Source organism: Dermacentor andersoni, chromosome 8, assembly GCF_023375885.2.
Source record: "Dermacentor andersoni chromosome 8, qqDerAnde1_hic_scaffold, whole genome shotgun sequence".
In the NCBI taxonomy this organism is placed as follows: Eukaryota; Metazoa; Arthropoda; class Arachnida; order Ixodida; family Ixodidae; genus Dermacentor; species Dermacentor andersoni.
In genome coordinates this window covers 98,902,149-98,917,440 of record NC_092821.1, presented here as the reverse complement: position 1 = coordinate 98,917,440, position 15,292 = coordinate 98,902,149, and the positions used below count along the sequence as shown (strand labels likewise).

The following is a 15,292-nucleotide window of genomic DNA, read 5'->3' as shown; positions in this document are numbered from 1 at the left end:
CATTGTACTTTCCATTAATTGCAACTTCAAAGCTCTAGTCTGTAGCAAAAAAGTTAGCCAGCATATGACATTTCGCTGAGTTTGCTTATTTAAAAGCAGCTGAAGACATTGATGCTTGTGAAATATGGACAAGGACAGTCTGTGCTGAACCATGCATTGATGTTTCTTGCACAGCTGCATGCGCACATGGTCTTGCACTGGCTAAGGGTAGACAGAGAAGACGAAGGCAGGCACATTGTGCCCCACGAATAATTTCTACAACTGGAAGAGCGTTGTACTCTGCTTTGCTAAGCTCCTAACGTGTGTTGAACCATGGCGCATAACAAAAGCAGATTTTGCATGCCGCCTACAGCCGCAGTTACCGCTCTCTGAGAAGGTGATGACATTCATTAGCAACCGCAGTGTTATGGTTACAATAAGCCATGTCACTCATTGATATCCCTCCTTGAGGTCATCGTCTTTTCCACCCTCCACATTTATCTAGGTTATCCTCTTTTAGTAACAAGTTGACCTTAACAGCTGAATCGGGAGTGTCACCATAGGTGTTGATTCCGTGGAGCCCCTGAAACAACTTTTCCGTCGCGAAACACAGCTGACAAGGCGGATTTCAGAAGTTCAAGTGTCTCCGAGGAGGAGGCCATAATTACCAGCACATACCCATCATATATCCCCATTCTTGCGCACAACGCAACTTGTGAGTCGTAACAATCTGCTGGTAGGGTGCTCCGATTGAAGAAGTAGTTGTTCAAAAAATCGTGCAAACTATTGAGCACCTGCTCTCGCCTTATATCATGTTCGAAGCTTTTCTTGCCAAACTGGTGATCGTTATTATTGTTTCTGATTCAGGTTCGGTGCAGGTTCAGGCACGTTCCAAATATATTGGTTTGGGTTCGGGTTCAGTTCTGCCCAAAATTGCGGTTTCGGTACAGTTTTGCGTTCGGGTTCGGTTCGACACCCTGATTGCAGCACACAAACAATGTTTTTACATTTGAGGGCTGAATAATGTGCAGCTTTACATTGAATTACATTACAGATTGGCCGCCTTTTTAAGGATCATGAACGTTTGCCAATTAACAATTAGTCATTCAAGTCTTTAAATGGCCAGTGAGTGAAGGGCCTTGTGCGTAGGTCCACCAACGTTGGTTGGAAAATTTAAACAGAGCTTTCTTGGCTTGATAGCAATGGCCACTTTGTGCGTTGATGCCAGGAAATCACCTATGGACAATTTTTCTGATTTTCACTGGCCCTATTAGGAGCATCTTCCCATAGCCCCAACAACCATAAAGCACTGCACTTCATAGAGGACCTAGACCCGATCATCACGGCATTGAGTAGCCACAATCTTGTGAGCAAGGTGTTCAAACGTCCAACACGGCCCTTCTCTTCAGCGCACACCTAAAGTGAGTTTTCAGTGTTGCTGCCAGATGTCTTCACAAGGAAATGAGGAAAGGTTACTGAAGGAAATTTTGAAAAGGAAGTCTTAGTGAAGGCAAACACCGTGTGAAGGGTTGCAGAGGAGGCATTCAAAGAGCCAGGCCAGCTCACTCGATACACTATATTTGTGCAATGTTAATAAAAGTAGGGAGGAAAGTAATGTTGAAGAAACCAATTAATATTTAGTGATTGCTCGATTACTTTGTTGTGAAGTAGTTGGTAACTATAATCAATTACATTTCTGAATGAAGTAATTGTAATTGGTGACTTTTTTTTTTTCTGTAACATGTGCAAGTCTTTGTGCAACACATACATGTATTGGACCCTTTCCCATTTTTCTTGCTACGAAATCGGGCGCACATTAGATTTCTGCATTGTTTGGGAACTTTAATGTAATTTATACAATAGTTTTCTACTTTGGACTCAGGAAGTGGGCAAGTATTTGACTTGGAGCCATGTTATAATCGAGCAAATGTAGTGCCAAATGAATCAGCACTGTGTTTTGACGTCTTTTTAAGCGCCTTGTTTAACTCGACCTGCCAGACAATTCCATCAAATTTTGTCGGCCCTGTCACAGTTGAATTAACAGAAGTCGGCTGTACTTGTAGAGGATGTTTTCTTATTCTTATCATTATTCTACTGTTCATTCCCTTCCATGCTCCTTCACCTTCCCCTCCTAGAATGAAACCTCACCGAAGAGCAGAAGACTGACTTACGAGGTTCTGCATGCTAAATATATCACACAATCATTCGATTCCTTGAATATATAGCCTGACTGTCCTAACCAAAAACTGACATTGTACCTTATCATTTTCCTATCCTTGATTGGCTTTTACTGCAAATTTATACAAATTTATACATTCATTTATACATGTACTTATTTTTACAACCGAGGAAAAGGTCATGCGACATCGCAGAAATGAGCGAACGAGGCTTGCTGGCACGTCTGTACAAATTCTCAGAGTTGGAGGACAGTGTATCTGCCTTTGCTTTCTTACGTTTACGAAAAGTGCAGTGACAAACACACCATTGTCAAACTCTGGGAAAAAGTTACACAGTGTGTCGGCCAATTACGCTGGCTCATTTCCATGATGTCATGGCAGAGATTAACCTCTTTCATCGGTGTCGGTGCCTCTCGGGAACTGTGCTTTAAACAAGAAAGCATAGATGGTAAATGCAGTGAAGTTTTGTGAACGGAGCTCGCGCTGAATAGTTGGGTGTTGGCAGGTGTAGTTAACCGCACTGCAGGGCAAAGACCAACTTGCAAGGACCGCCTTGCAGTAAAACAGCAACTTTGGCAAGTTGGTAAAGCTTCATTTTGAACATAAAACAGCACACATAAAAAAGCAGACAGACAGATATCACAACACGCACACCACGAGTGCGCTGCCCATCCCCGCCTTTTATTCGCACTGTTTATATATCCGAAATTAAACCTTCCTGCAGTTTCCAGTATCCTCAGAATCTATGCCACACCTGCCAATTTTCTCGTCTCACTGCTCCCCTGATATGTCATCTGCCCACTTCAATGAAGTCATCAGTGAAGTCCAGCAGAGGTCTCTGGTGAGCATTATAACTCAACTAATGGTAGTTTGGTAGACAGCTTGCACCTAGCCCCACTTTGGGATGTGTAGTGGTGCCTTTATTAGCATTTTCCGAGGCAACAATACCAGAGGTGCAGCAGGGATGCGAGAGCAGCGGAGCTAGGACAGAGGAACAAATCGCGCCAAAGGACAACTGACGATAGACTGAGAAAAAGTTTCAACCGGTGTTACCAAGGTGCCCATGCGTTTCTTTGAGTGCGACCTCCTTCATCAGTAGGGGCCCCTGCTCAAGGTCGGATGCATACCGAGGAGGTTTAAAAAGAAGAAACTGGAATGACAGCCCCCCACCACTTCTTACGAGTAGAGGTGACGCCAGCGTTTGCCTCTGCGTCACCTCTGAAAGAGATCTGCACCAGCTGGAGTCTGGAGATCAAGTGTTCTTGCTCTTTGAGCATAAATGCTAGGATAACTGAAAAATAAAAGCTCATTTCTGGCTACAGTACTATCCTTGGACGAGTATTCCTATCATAATCTACCACAGAATTTGGCAAAACATTCAAATATCAAGTTAAAACCAGCAACACAAGATTACACGCTGAGCAAGATATGCAAAGCGAAATTATCCACCTTAAATCTGCACAAAGTGGTAAGAAAGTACTTCCTAAATTCTACACTATGCATTAATGCTTTCACGTGCCTCTAGTAAGATGGCGGCAGTGTGGCTTCACTTTTGCAACATCATCCCCAGTCCAAAAATTTTATTGTAAAACCTCCCTTGTCCAGACGGAGTCATCAATGCGTACATAGACCAAGCGTTCAGCGATTGGCTTTATTTTAATTACTTTGTTTAAATGAAAGGCTATCTGCAACATGCAAGAAAAACATGCATTGATGGAACCAGATGCATTAATCTAGAAATTCCCATTCCAGAAGCTTGAGGAGCAGGAGGGCAGCAACAATGTGTGGTGACTGCTGCATGTTCAGGAGAAAACCTTGAGATGAATAGTTTGGCAGGGCAGCTGACTGGTGCACAATTTTTATAGGTGTTCAACAACGCGCCCGTTTTCTGTCTGCTAATCCTTTTTTTATCGCCCCTGGTTCACCCAACCTCCAGCTAAACCATCTAAATCCATGCTTCCGATTGAGCATTCAAATGTTTCAGCTGCCGCAGCCAAAATGAGTATGCAGGTCATCACTTTGTGGTGCAATTATTGACCGAGAGAATGCTCCCGGGAAGGTGCTTTTGACTGTGGGAGGTGTGGCTGGTCAGACGAGCATTGTCACATGTCACGGTATGCCATGCACCCTGATACGGAAAAATTTGGGTGGTGGAAAGGAGAGGGAGGCATGTGCCAGGTGTGCCCCCCTCCCTATTTTTCGATACCTTGTATTTTGCGCAAATATGTGTTGCTTTGTCCTTGCCAACCAACATTTTACACATTTGTGCTGTACATTATTTCCGATGGGAAAAATGAATGACGCCTTAACACACGTTGGCAGTAAATAAGCTAGCTATGATAGGTGGCCTTTGTTTCACTGTGGCAGGAACTGCTAGTAATTAGATTGTTTTCCCTATAAGCTCACTGGATATAATGAAGTGTTATTACATGAAAATACGAGGCAAATGTATGTAGAACAATCCAACTGATTGACACTTTTCATCTAATTATAACTGAGAAGTTGATTAATTAAGACTAATTATCCAAATAAGTGGAATGAAAAGAAAATGATCTGAGTATCTCCAAGTGAGGGCAAACAGCATTACCTTTGTTCTGTCCAGCTACATGGGATTTGCACATGTTTAAAGTTTGGCTAAAGTTATGTGGGACACCCTGTATAGAAACTGCTCTAACAAGTAAAGTACTTTCCGTATATGTCACGCAGCTGCATTACATGCACTAAAGGTATGGGGCAATGAAAGCAGCATGCAAACATTCAAGAGGCGAGACACATTTAACACAACTTCTGGACAGTTTTTATTAGCACAAAACACCACTCGTGGCGACACTATTGGTCGGCTGAAAAAACATGGCACGCCGTGTAGCGAGTGTCGTGGATCTGTGCATTCCAGGATCTCTGCTGTTCCAAACAGAAAATGCAATTACCACGAGCCAACAGGCTCGCATGCAAAGCGTCACCACGTTCAACGAGTACATACAAAAGCACAACTGACTGCCATGCATTCAACACGTCCGACAATGCTCTCACTTTCCGCCTAGGCACTGCATTGTCAAGGCTTGTGTGTAATGTGGATGTATATATATATGTCATAAACCTATGCTTCTCTCGAGGGTAACAAAAAAACACACGTCGGGAATTTACATATTCACAAAACACGAGTGTGTAAAGTGCTCATACACACCACCCCAGTTTCCGTACGCTTTGCAGTTTGCACACAAATGTACATAGATGTCGCGGAAAGGTTTTAAGCACGTCAACTAAAACCTACGCAGTATATTGGACATCGAGCAACTGCAATGAAACTTTGCACTTGGCCAGATGTAGTAAAGCTACAATAAAACGTCTTTTAGAAAAAAAGCAAAACGTTGCTCGCAACGTTTACTGAAACATCTGGCTTCAGCACTACCAGCTCCCTCCCCCCCCCCTGCCCCCAAGAATTGTTCTCAAAGCACGCCACACAGGCTCGTATACAACGAAATAACAAAAATATTTTCCTCCAGAACGTGCAGGCATGATATATACGTTGCAATTAAAAACCAATTTTTATTTTTAGGTGAGTTCATATAAAATGTTTCACAGATGCTATGCACATAACCTTGAGATCAGTGTCATATGGTCGATCAAACATTAAAACATGTCTGAAGCAACATTTTTTTTTCATACATTCGGTAGTGTATCCACACAGTATATCTGTAACAAGTATAAAGCACTGCAAAATGCAGTCAACTCAAGCGTACTAAATAAATCAGCATAACTCAAAAGAGGTTAATAAACAAAACAAAACAAATTAGCAGTATTACTAAACAACTTGACTAACAAAGAAAAGCAAGGCATGTTTTTTTTTTGTGCTGTGCTGCTGGTGGCTGGTCTAACAAACCATGAGAAAATCCACATTTTCTTCCGCCAAGACATGCAAGAAAAAAAAAAAAACATTCAAAGCAGTAGCTTTTACCCCTCCTAGACACGTACTTTCAATGTGCCTACCCTTTTCTTCAACATCAGCTTCTCGGACAAAGAGAAATAAGATGATGGCTGCGGTCAGCTTTTTAAGCACATTTATCATGCTTCATCAATGTGCGCAAACCATTTGACCAATCGTGATCGTCGAAAGAAATTTCGCACAAGCAATGGACGCCATCTGGAGTGACACAAAAGTGATCGGCCTTGATGAAACATGGTTAAATTGGTGCGTGTGAGGACGAGACAAAGAATGAATGCACAGAGGACAATCACTGAACTTCAACTGAGCTTTGTCCTCTGTGTATTCTTTCTCTGTCCCGTCCTTACACAAGCCGATTTAACCATGTTTCATCAAGCCAGTAGCCAACCAGCCTGTCTAAGTCCCTTATCTGTGGTCGGCCTTAACATTAACCAAGCTGCATGAGCGGTCACTTCTGGCTCAATGGTGACTTGATCTTCAGTGAAAACGACACTCCAGGATAGCAGTAGTAAAGAGCAAACTAAACTGGCGCATCGTTTACACGTCTTCACAAGGAATCAGCTGTGGAAGGGAGTTTAACCCTGCTTCTTCAAACGCAACATGTTCACCTTCAAGTTGTTTCAGACTGGCACACTCCGGAAAAGTGTCTTTAGCCAAGACCACCGTAGTGAAGTGCTACCAACACAATATTACAGCATCAAAAAAATGGCACAAACAAGGACACAGCCACTGATTTTCAGCTAATGGCCTGTATTGAAACAATGTGAACATTTTGTACAGCAACAAATGCTTCGACACATAAGTCAGAAACACTAAGATACGTGAACATTTTATACAGTATGAAACCCTTTGATAGGTGAAAGATTACACAGTCAGTTATCCGCTGTATAAAACAATCGCATGTTTTCGACAAACACCCATCTGAGAGGGCACTTGAGTTGATTGACCCTGCTTCACGTTTGCGTCATATTTTTTTTTTCACTGTATGATAATGACTGTAGGACTGCACTTATAGTCTACAAGTTCACCATTATGGCGTTAAATACTCAAGTTTACAGCCACTTTGTATAATCAGGCAAGGGGATCATTTTACAATGCCAAAATACAAGATACCAAGCAAAACTCTGCCCTTAGTGCAGTCACGTGTTTGATTAGGCGCAGGAAACTCGGACAGGAAGCAATGTGAAAAGCGAACAGCACAAGAGAAGGATAGAGCATTGGGATAAGAAAAGACGCAATACATAAAACTAAATGCATGTAACTTGCGACTGCTAGCCCTTCAAGGCACAACCACATTTACATTACCAGCCACCAAACATTGCACGCACTTTGGGCAAGAAACATACCTTAACTTTGCTAAGCAGTCACCACTATACCACACACGTTTCAGAGCTCCAATGCCACCCTATGATCGCATTTATATTTCCACAAGCAGGAAAATAAAGCCTCGCAGCAGCACCCGCTCCCAGCGTCCTTTCACCATCAGAGTGAAACAAAGCATTAAACGCTCCCAAAATCTAACTGCCATAGGGTCATGCCGTTTTCTCATCCCCATGAGTAAAGATGGCCACCGGCCAATAAAAACCAATCCACCACGACTCTACGCAGTGACATGACCTTTTCATATAAACAGCACTGTCATTTGCACACGTACCACCTAGTGCTCTAGCATCACAGCCGCAGTGCACGCACACAGAAAAAGCTCTTGTAATGCGACGACGATGCGTCTGCCGACGCACAAAGCACGCCCTGACCCCGCCAAGCCATCATCCCACTAACTTCCACACACGTCCAAAGCAATGGCGACAAACAATGGCAACAATAACAACTACAAGAACAACAACAACAAAATAGAAAACGGTGGCTTGCACGGTCTCTTGCAAGTGTCCCAAGAAGCACCGAAACAAACAAACAAGTTAAAAAAAAATACTGCACATGCTTTATGCCAGCAGCAACTTCTATCAAAGAGCCGCAACATATAATTCTTTTTTTCTTTCTGATATGAAGATGAAAAATAAAACTAGAAAGATGGGCAGGAACATGGGATTGTGGGTCTAGAGAAGTCGGCAAGGGACATCTTCAAAATGACCGGACGCCGGCAAAACGTCTGAACTCCTCGTACGTGACCCAAAATGTGAAAGACCATGGTGCCTGCAAAGTAGATTAATGTAATTAGGGAGGAAGTGAAAAAATAGTGGCGAAAATAAGGATGAGTGCATAAATTTGGGGATGAAGTTGAGGGAAAATGCACACCATTTGCTCTGCAAAACATAATGCTTAATAGTTAAAAAATTAAATTATGGGGTTTTACGTGCCAGAACCACTTTCTGATTATGAGGCACGCCGTAGTGGAGGACTCCGGAAATGTTGACCGCCTGGGGTTCTTTAACGTGCACCTAAATCTAAGTACACGGGTGTTTTCGCATTTCGCCCCCATCGAAATGCGGCCGCCGTGGCCAGGATTCGATCCCGCGAACTCATGCTCAGCAGCCCAACACCATAGCCACTGAGCAACTACGGCGGGTAATCCTTAATAGTGTCATTAAGGGAAAGCTTGATGGCAGAATCTAACACAAATATATAAATAACATAGAAAGCACAAATGACATAAGGCTGACAAACTGTATTGAGTTTGTCACCTTAAACTGGAGCTAGCGCCCTCGTTATGTCAACATTTTCATAATCTATTCCTAAACCCAACCTAGCGCAATGTGACCCAGGTTGACCTAACCTAACCTATGGCCGAAGTTTTCTACCCCGCTGTTAGTCGGAGATGTGACTTAAAAGTTCCTCCTCCCAAGTTTCACCGCTTACACAGTCATGGATTAAAGCAAATGACTGACCACTGGGGCTAAACACCCTGAAAACAAAACACAATGCATATCGTTGTGCGCTCTCCGACTGATCGCAAAGCAACACCTGGGTTTTGACAGGAACCATAATGAAATGCTCAAGACAATGAAAAAAAAAAGCAGGGTTTTTTCACGTGAGACAAAGCAGATGACACACACAAGCATTTGTACGTTATGTGCTTTATGCCCTGTCAAAAAGTTATATTACCTTTCATGACTTGAGTATGTACCACCCGACGAAAATTAGAACCTGCTGTTGTTCTAGTGAAGGACTCCATAATTGCAGAAACATGCCGTTATTTCTTCATCAGCATCATCATCATCACCTTGTTTAAGTCAGCTTCAAGATGAAGGCCTCTCACAGTGATCTCCAATTAACCTGGCTTGTGCCAGCTGGCTCCACCTTATGCTGGCAAATAACCTGATCTCATCACACCACCTATTCCTCTGTCATTCTTGACTGTGCTTCCATTCTCTTGGTGCCCATCCTAGAACTGTAGTAGACCACCAATTATCTGCCCTATGCATCTCATGTCCCACCCAACTTCATTTCTTCCTCTTAATGTCAACTGGAATATTGGCTACCCTTGTTAGCTCCCTAATCCACGCTGCTGTCTTTCTGTCCCTCATTGTTATGCCTAACATACCTTGTTCAATTGCTCGTCACATGGGCCTTCACTTCTCACACGTCTTTGTTAACCTCCAAGTTTCTGCCCCATATGTTAGTACCAGCAGAATGCAACTGATTGTATACTTTTCTTTTCAAGGAAAGTACATTGAAAAGGCAGCCACCACAGCAACCAGCCGAGCCCACCTCAGACTCGGCGGCAAACAGAAAAGGGAGAGCCGCGGGCACTGACCATGCGTGCCCAGATGGGGAAGAAGCCCTTGTAAAGCGCCTTGAAACCCTCGCCCCGCACTGTCTTAAGTAGGCAGTCTAGGGGGGAGCTGTAGAGCAGACCCCTGCACGAGCAACAAACAGCAAAACGACATCATCGCACATTCACACATGTCGCACAGCACGGATGCATTTTGTGAGCAGCTCCTATTCTGAGAATCAGAGCTTCACCTATTTCATTCACATGCGACTACAGTAGGGTGTTTATGCGGGACGTGCACTTTCCTCTTGAAATGCTAGGAAACGAGATTGCGTGCTTACCGCTGCTCTGTTTTCTTACTGAAATTTTTCAGAAATGTCGAATTGTATAGTCTGGATTGTTCAATGTAATGTTTGGCACAGCTGCTTGCACGGTTCTTAAGAAGAAAAAAAAATGCAAAGCCACCTTCACTTATGGGGAAGCTAGTTGCCGCAAAGGCGGCGCTAGCATAAAGTAGTGCTGCCGCCTGTCGGCAGTTCTTGAAAAGCAGCTTTTCCAAGAGGGTTGCCACAGGATCCAGATGAAAGGGCAACGTGTGGAAACCCTCCCAGAATGACTGCTTTAACACTGCTTTATATAGCTTTATTTTTCTTTCTCTCGCTCTCTCTCTTTTTGTTGCAGCTACAGTGGCATTCACAATGTAGATATGTTATCGGGGTTCTGTGAGCTGCTCACCTTCCCCGGTTGTCTGTTGGCTGGTTCATGACCCTCGTGCGGATCACATCAGCAGGCGTGCCAAGGGTTGCAGCTATCAGGCCGGACATCCCACTGCGGCACGCAGCAACAGGCTCGTCAAGGCCAATCACTAAAGCAACCGTGCGTCATTAACATTTGGTGGCAAGCAATGAAGACTGAAGAATGCTGCTTGCTTTTCGTTTGTCTATTTACATGACCTGATTCATTCACAAAAAAAGGCCAATACTGCAGGGGACCTATGGAAACAGAGAAAAAGAAAAACTGGGCAATTCATTGCCACTTGCATTGCAAGCATCCCGCCTCAATAGGGCACCAAATGAGACTGAAGGAAAACTGTTAGCTTTCGCAGCTTGAAGTGTACTGTCCGTTCTACTCAGACCACTGTACGCTCCACGGTATGGCACACACACAGCCACTCAGCAGGGACGCTACTGTTCAAGCGCACGACTCTAATGCCAGCAGCAGAAGGCAGAACACTGATCTGGCTCTGTTGCAGAGCCTACTGAACGGAGCGTGACGGTGCGCCCACTTGGCTTCTTTTCGTTCTTGCACCCAAACGCACTGCATGTCTCTATAACTTTAGATTTGGGTAGTACTACCTTCTAACTCACCGCGTGCACACATCGTGCATGCCCCATCAACACCTTAACAGCACGGCAGCGCCACAAATGCACCTTGAGTGTCCACATAACTGTCGTTGCAATAAATAAAAACAATGACACAGGACACCTGCGCCGTCCTTAAGCCACTTACTGCATGACGACGATGCATGACAACAAAGACAATGGCATGACATGATGGTAGTGCGATGGCCATGATGGCGAAGGCACGACAGTAACGGCGGTGGCATACTCATGATCACGACACTTTGTTGAGTGGCGTGTCGGAAAGTGAAAAAGAATTGTCTTTGTGAGAGCAACACTGAGAATTACTGCTCCACTGAAAGTTTGTGAGCAGCCACACCTGATGTGGCCAAAGGTTCTAATACAACTGGCATTCTTGGCTTTGTCAGACCAGTATCTGACTAAAGATAAGGGCCAATTCCAATGATAGTGCAGACTAAACGTGCGGGCCAATCCTGAAGACAGTGCAGTTTCAAATGCGCAATGTAAAAATGTGGGCGTAACCTCATTTATGGCACTTTTCAATTTAAAAAAAAGATACTTTTAAAATTTATCCGGTGCTGGGCGGACTCGAACCTGCATCAACACACATCACTCGTGTTATGTGCAGCAGCCAGATGTTTCAGTGTGCTGTGCCACAAATACTCATGGGGACGGAGGGACTAATTCGCAGTGTTCACATGCACCGGCGCACCACACCATCTCGGAGGCTATGCCTGGACTTTACGGGAGTGCCACTAGATGCCGCAGTGTGTCTGGAGGGAAGCACGAGAGAGGAGCCTGAGTGCAGCACACGCCACATACGTAACACATTTTAATACACGCATACTTGGACAGTCACGGTAGATGAGTGTTACCCTAATTTTAAAGCGAAGCTTTCTCTGCGAACCTTCCCGGACTTTCCTGACCGTGGCTTCTGGGTGCTGCTGCTGTCTTGCCGAATAGCTCATGTCTAAAAAAAAAACTGAATTGCCTGCCTTATGGTGGGATTTAACCTCGGTCCATCAGCACAGCAGCCCGATGCTCCAACCATTCGGCCACAAACGTGCCTATACTTCTATCCTACCAACGCCAACTGTTGGATCAGATGGAATCTGGTTCACCATAAGTGCAATGTTACAAGATGAAGCCGTCCTCAGGCATTGGCTCAGATGTCACTCCATATGTTCGGTCACGCTAAGAAAAACTGCCGAAGTTCTTGCGCAAGACACGAGCAGAATGCTTCACTTGATAGGTGCCCTTGCATGTTCCAGGCAGCACAAGTGACAGAGATTCGCCGCACAAATGTGTGCAGTACGTGCGCAGCACAGAGCCTGCGCGCATACATATGTCACACAAGACATGCGCACATTGCGACAGGACAAGCCCCTGGGGTGCTGGGATAAAAATTTCACCAGTGCTTACTCAATTGGCTTCCCTCAAACAATCAGCAATGAAGAGGAAAACGGCCAGTAATTCAGACGCGCAAGCATTTGTGACGGTTAATTTGAGCATACTGCGCCCCGACAATGCTCTCACCAGTGCGCCAAATCACGCAGTGGTGCCTCCGACCAGCATTTCTCTGACCCCACCATAGAGGAAGAGCTTAGGAGAGACCCCTGAACGCCGCGTGCAAAGAGAAAAAATAGCCATGGCAGAAATTTGTGCGCAGGCGTGTGCAGACTCGCATGACTGATTACTTCTGCTAGTGATGAGTGTCCTGTACAGTCACCGACCAATTTTCGGGACTCACAATTTTTTCAGACATGCCCGATAATTCAGACGCCTTCGCGGCACCGCCATGTACCTCACAGAGTCAATGCATAAGAACATCTCAAATTTCGGATGCAAAAAACCTTCACCATCCGATTTTCCGGACTTTTTGCCATGACCGCAGGTACAAAACGGCATCACCACCACCACCACTTTGATTTTCTTGCCGCCTCGAGCCGGCGCTCTTGCACGCAGACCGCTGGCAGCCGTAGCCAACGCAGCGGCAATGTTAGGCCTAGCAACTTCGACGTTCGCTATCAAGCTTCTTGCTGTTCGGTGCCGTGTGTTTCATTGAAACAATTCGCCGCTGCTATCAATGGCGCCGACTCTGCGTTTGTAATCCCCGCCAATGGATGCGGAGCGCGGAAAGCAATGCGCGTTGCATAATGCTGGTTCCAGAAAGTCAGCTTCGCCCCATTACAGCGGTGTAACGGGACGAAGCATACCAAAAGTTAGAAGGGGCAAATGTCACGGGAGATGGTATGTTTCCTCTAATTACGCATGTGTGCACACGCCGTCTCCTATCACAGTATGATCACCGATACGCCTGCTAAGTGTACTGGCAGGCCTTCAGAGCTATTTCGGACGTGCCTGTGGCGATTTGAGCCCTTGGAGCGGTAAAAGGCTCGCATTCATTTTTGCAGACTGCCCGATTTTTTGGACGTTCTTGCGGCCCCTAGGGAGTCCGAAAAAATCGGACGTTGACTGCAATTTGTAAATACGTGTGAATAAATCTTCTGGAACTTCCCACTGATATGCTAGCTCAGTTCACATGCACCAATGCAGGCAAGTCCTCCATTCAATTACTTCCTTTAATTCAAACTTCTTTTATATGAACAAATTTTCTGCCCCTTCAAGTTCAAATTATCGAGATTCGACTGTACTTAAAAGACACCGCAACCATTCTATTCGGGGACAGTACCAGGCCACTACAATGCCCTTCTGAACGACCTCGGATTTACAAAGGGCCTTCCATTGGTGGCACCACCTGAGAATTGTTGACTCGTTGACGTCGAGCCACCGAGGAGTTTCCCAGCATCTCAGCCATCAAAATTACTCGTCTTCTGTAGCGACCATCATACCGAACGGTCTGCGTCGGTATGATGCAACACCAGAGTGTTGCAACTGAACGTAGTCAAAGCGCAAAAGGCCGCAGGGTAGTAATGCAGCACCATAACACGTCACAAGCACAGCAAGAATGGAGTTGATTTCAACAAAGAACAGGCTTTGACTTCCGTCGACTTGTCTATGGATTGAATCTCAACGTAAAGGTAGAGGTTGCCAACAAAATGTTAAAAAGCATGGAATTTGAAACAAATGTGTTAACATCGTAAATTTTCCTGTTGTTCGAGTGTAATGCGAGGGTCAAATTCAAGCAACAAAAATCATGAGAAAAAAAAAACTCGTGTTACAATGGAGTAAATACGGCAATAATTTGCTACTGCAATCAATGCTTTGCCTGCCGGGTGAAACTGTGACCTTTTCTTAAAAGTCCAGCTGTACCCTTCTTTTTCCACCATGAGCACAGCTATGTGTATACGTATGTGGCCGAATGTATTTCCATTAGAACTGTCCTGCCAAGAGCAATGAGTGGCTCACCTGGCGAGTGAGTGGGTGAAGTAGTTGTCCTTGAGGTTCGTGTGCTGCAGGAGCAGCCGCTTTCCTGTGTCGTACGTCGTCAGATCTGCGCCAGGGAAGGCAAGGACGTCAGAGGACAGCCGTTCCAAATGGCACACTGCCAGCACACGTCAAAAAGAATCAAAGGTACTTGCACACGTGCACCTCTCAGTGCTTAGGCAGCAAACAACCCTTTACACAGCGAAGAAGAAAATAGCCAATAGCCTTCCAAAACTGTTTGCGTACTGTGCTGCAACTGTTCTCAATGTTTTCATCAACCTTCTTCTTTTTTTTTTTTTTTGTCTAGCTCGCCAACATCTTTAGTTTATGCCCATATTTGTGTTTCCAATATTAGGGCTGTCATTTGTAGAACAAAGGCAATTCCAGAAGAGGGCCTCTCCCCATGATGCCTCTTTTTGCAGAGAAGGCAACTTTAAAGGTGTTCTATACTTTTGCACAAAGTGCCAAGGACGAGTGAAGAACACAGAACTCGTTTTAGTCCGTTCATGCTATTCACAATATTTAACGCTCACCAACTTGCCCAGTTTGCCATTTGAATATATTTTTGCACATGTACGGCTGCCATCAGGCTTCATCCAAACAATAAAGACACATCTCCAGGGGGCTTCTAATTTTTACAAAAACAGGTCGTATGAAAAAAGCATTGAATGCTTTCGAAGGATTATGCGTTAAAGGGGCCCTGAACCACTTTTTAATGAAGTGGAGAAAGACATTTGAAGTGAAAATAGGCTATTTCAGAAATACTTTGCTGCAA

The 15,292-nt window shown here is 44.7% G+C and overlaps 1 protein-coding gene across 3 annotated transcripts in view; it reads right to left on the bottom strand.

Moving 5' to 3' along the window:
- Window positions 1-4,930: 4,930 nt before the first annotated feature.
- Ucp4A (Uncoupling protein 4A) overlaps window positions 4,931-15,292 on the bottom strand; it is a 29,793-nt gene continuing 19,431 nt past the window's right edge. Inside the window, exons 7-10 of one of the 3 annotated variants that reach the window (XM_050176904.3) lie at window positions 14,500-14,584; window positions 10,505-10,597; window positions 9,812-9,914; window positions 4,931-8,250 (exon numbers count right to left, since the gene is read on the bottom strand). In XM_050176904.3, coding sequence (XP_050032861.1) covers window positions 8,179-8,250; window positions 9,812-9,914; window positions 10,505-10,597; window positions 14,500-14,584 — 353 coding nt within the window. In that variant the 3' untranslated portion in view covers window positions 4,931-8,178. Of the gene's footprint in view, window positions 8,251-9,811; window positions 9,915-10,091; window positions 10,129-10,504; window positions 10,598-14,499; window positions 14,585-15,292 lie in introns of those variants that run through there. The other 2 variants (XM_055069749.2, XM_072289832.1) reach the window with 2 other exon arrangements.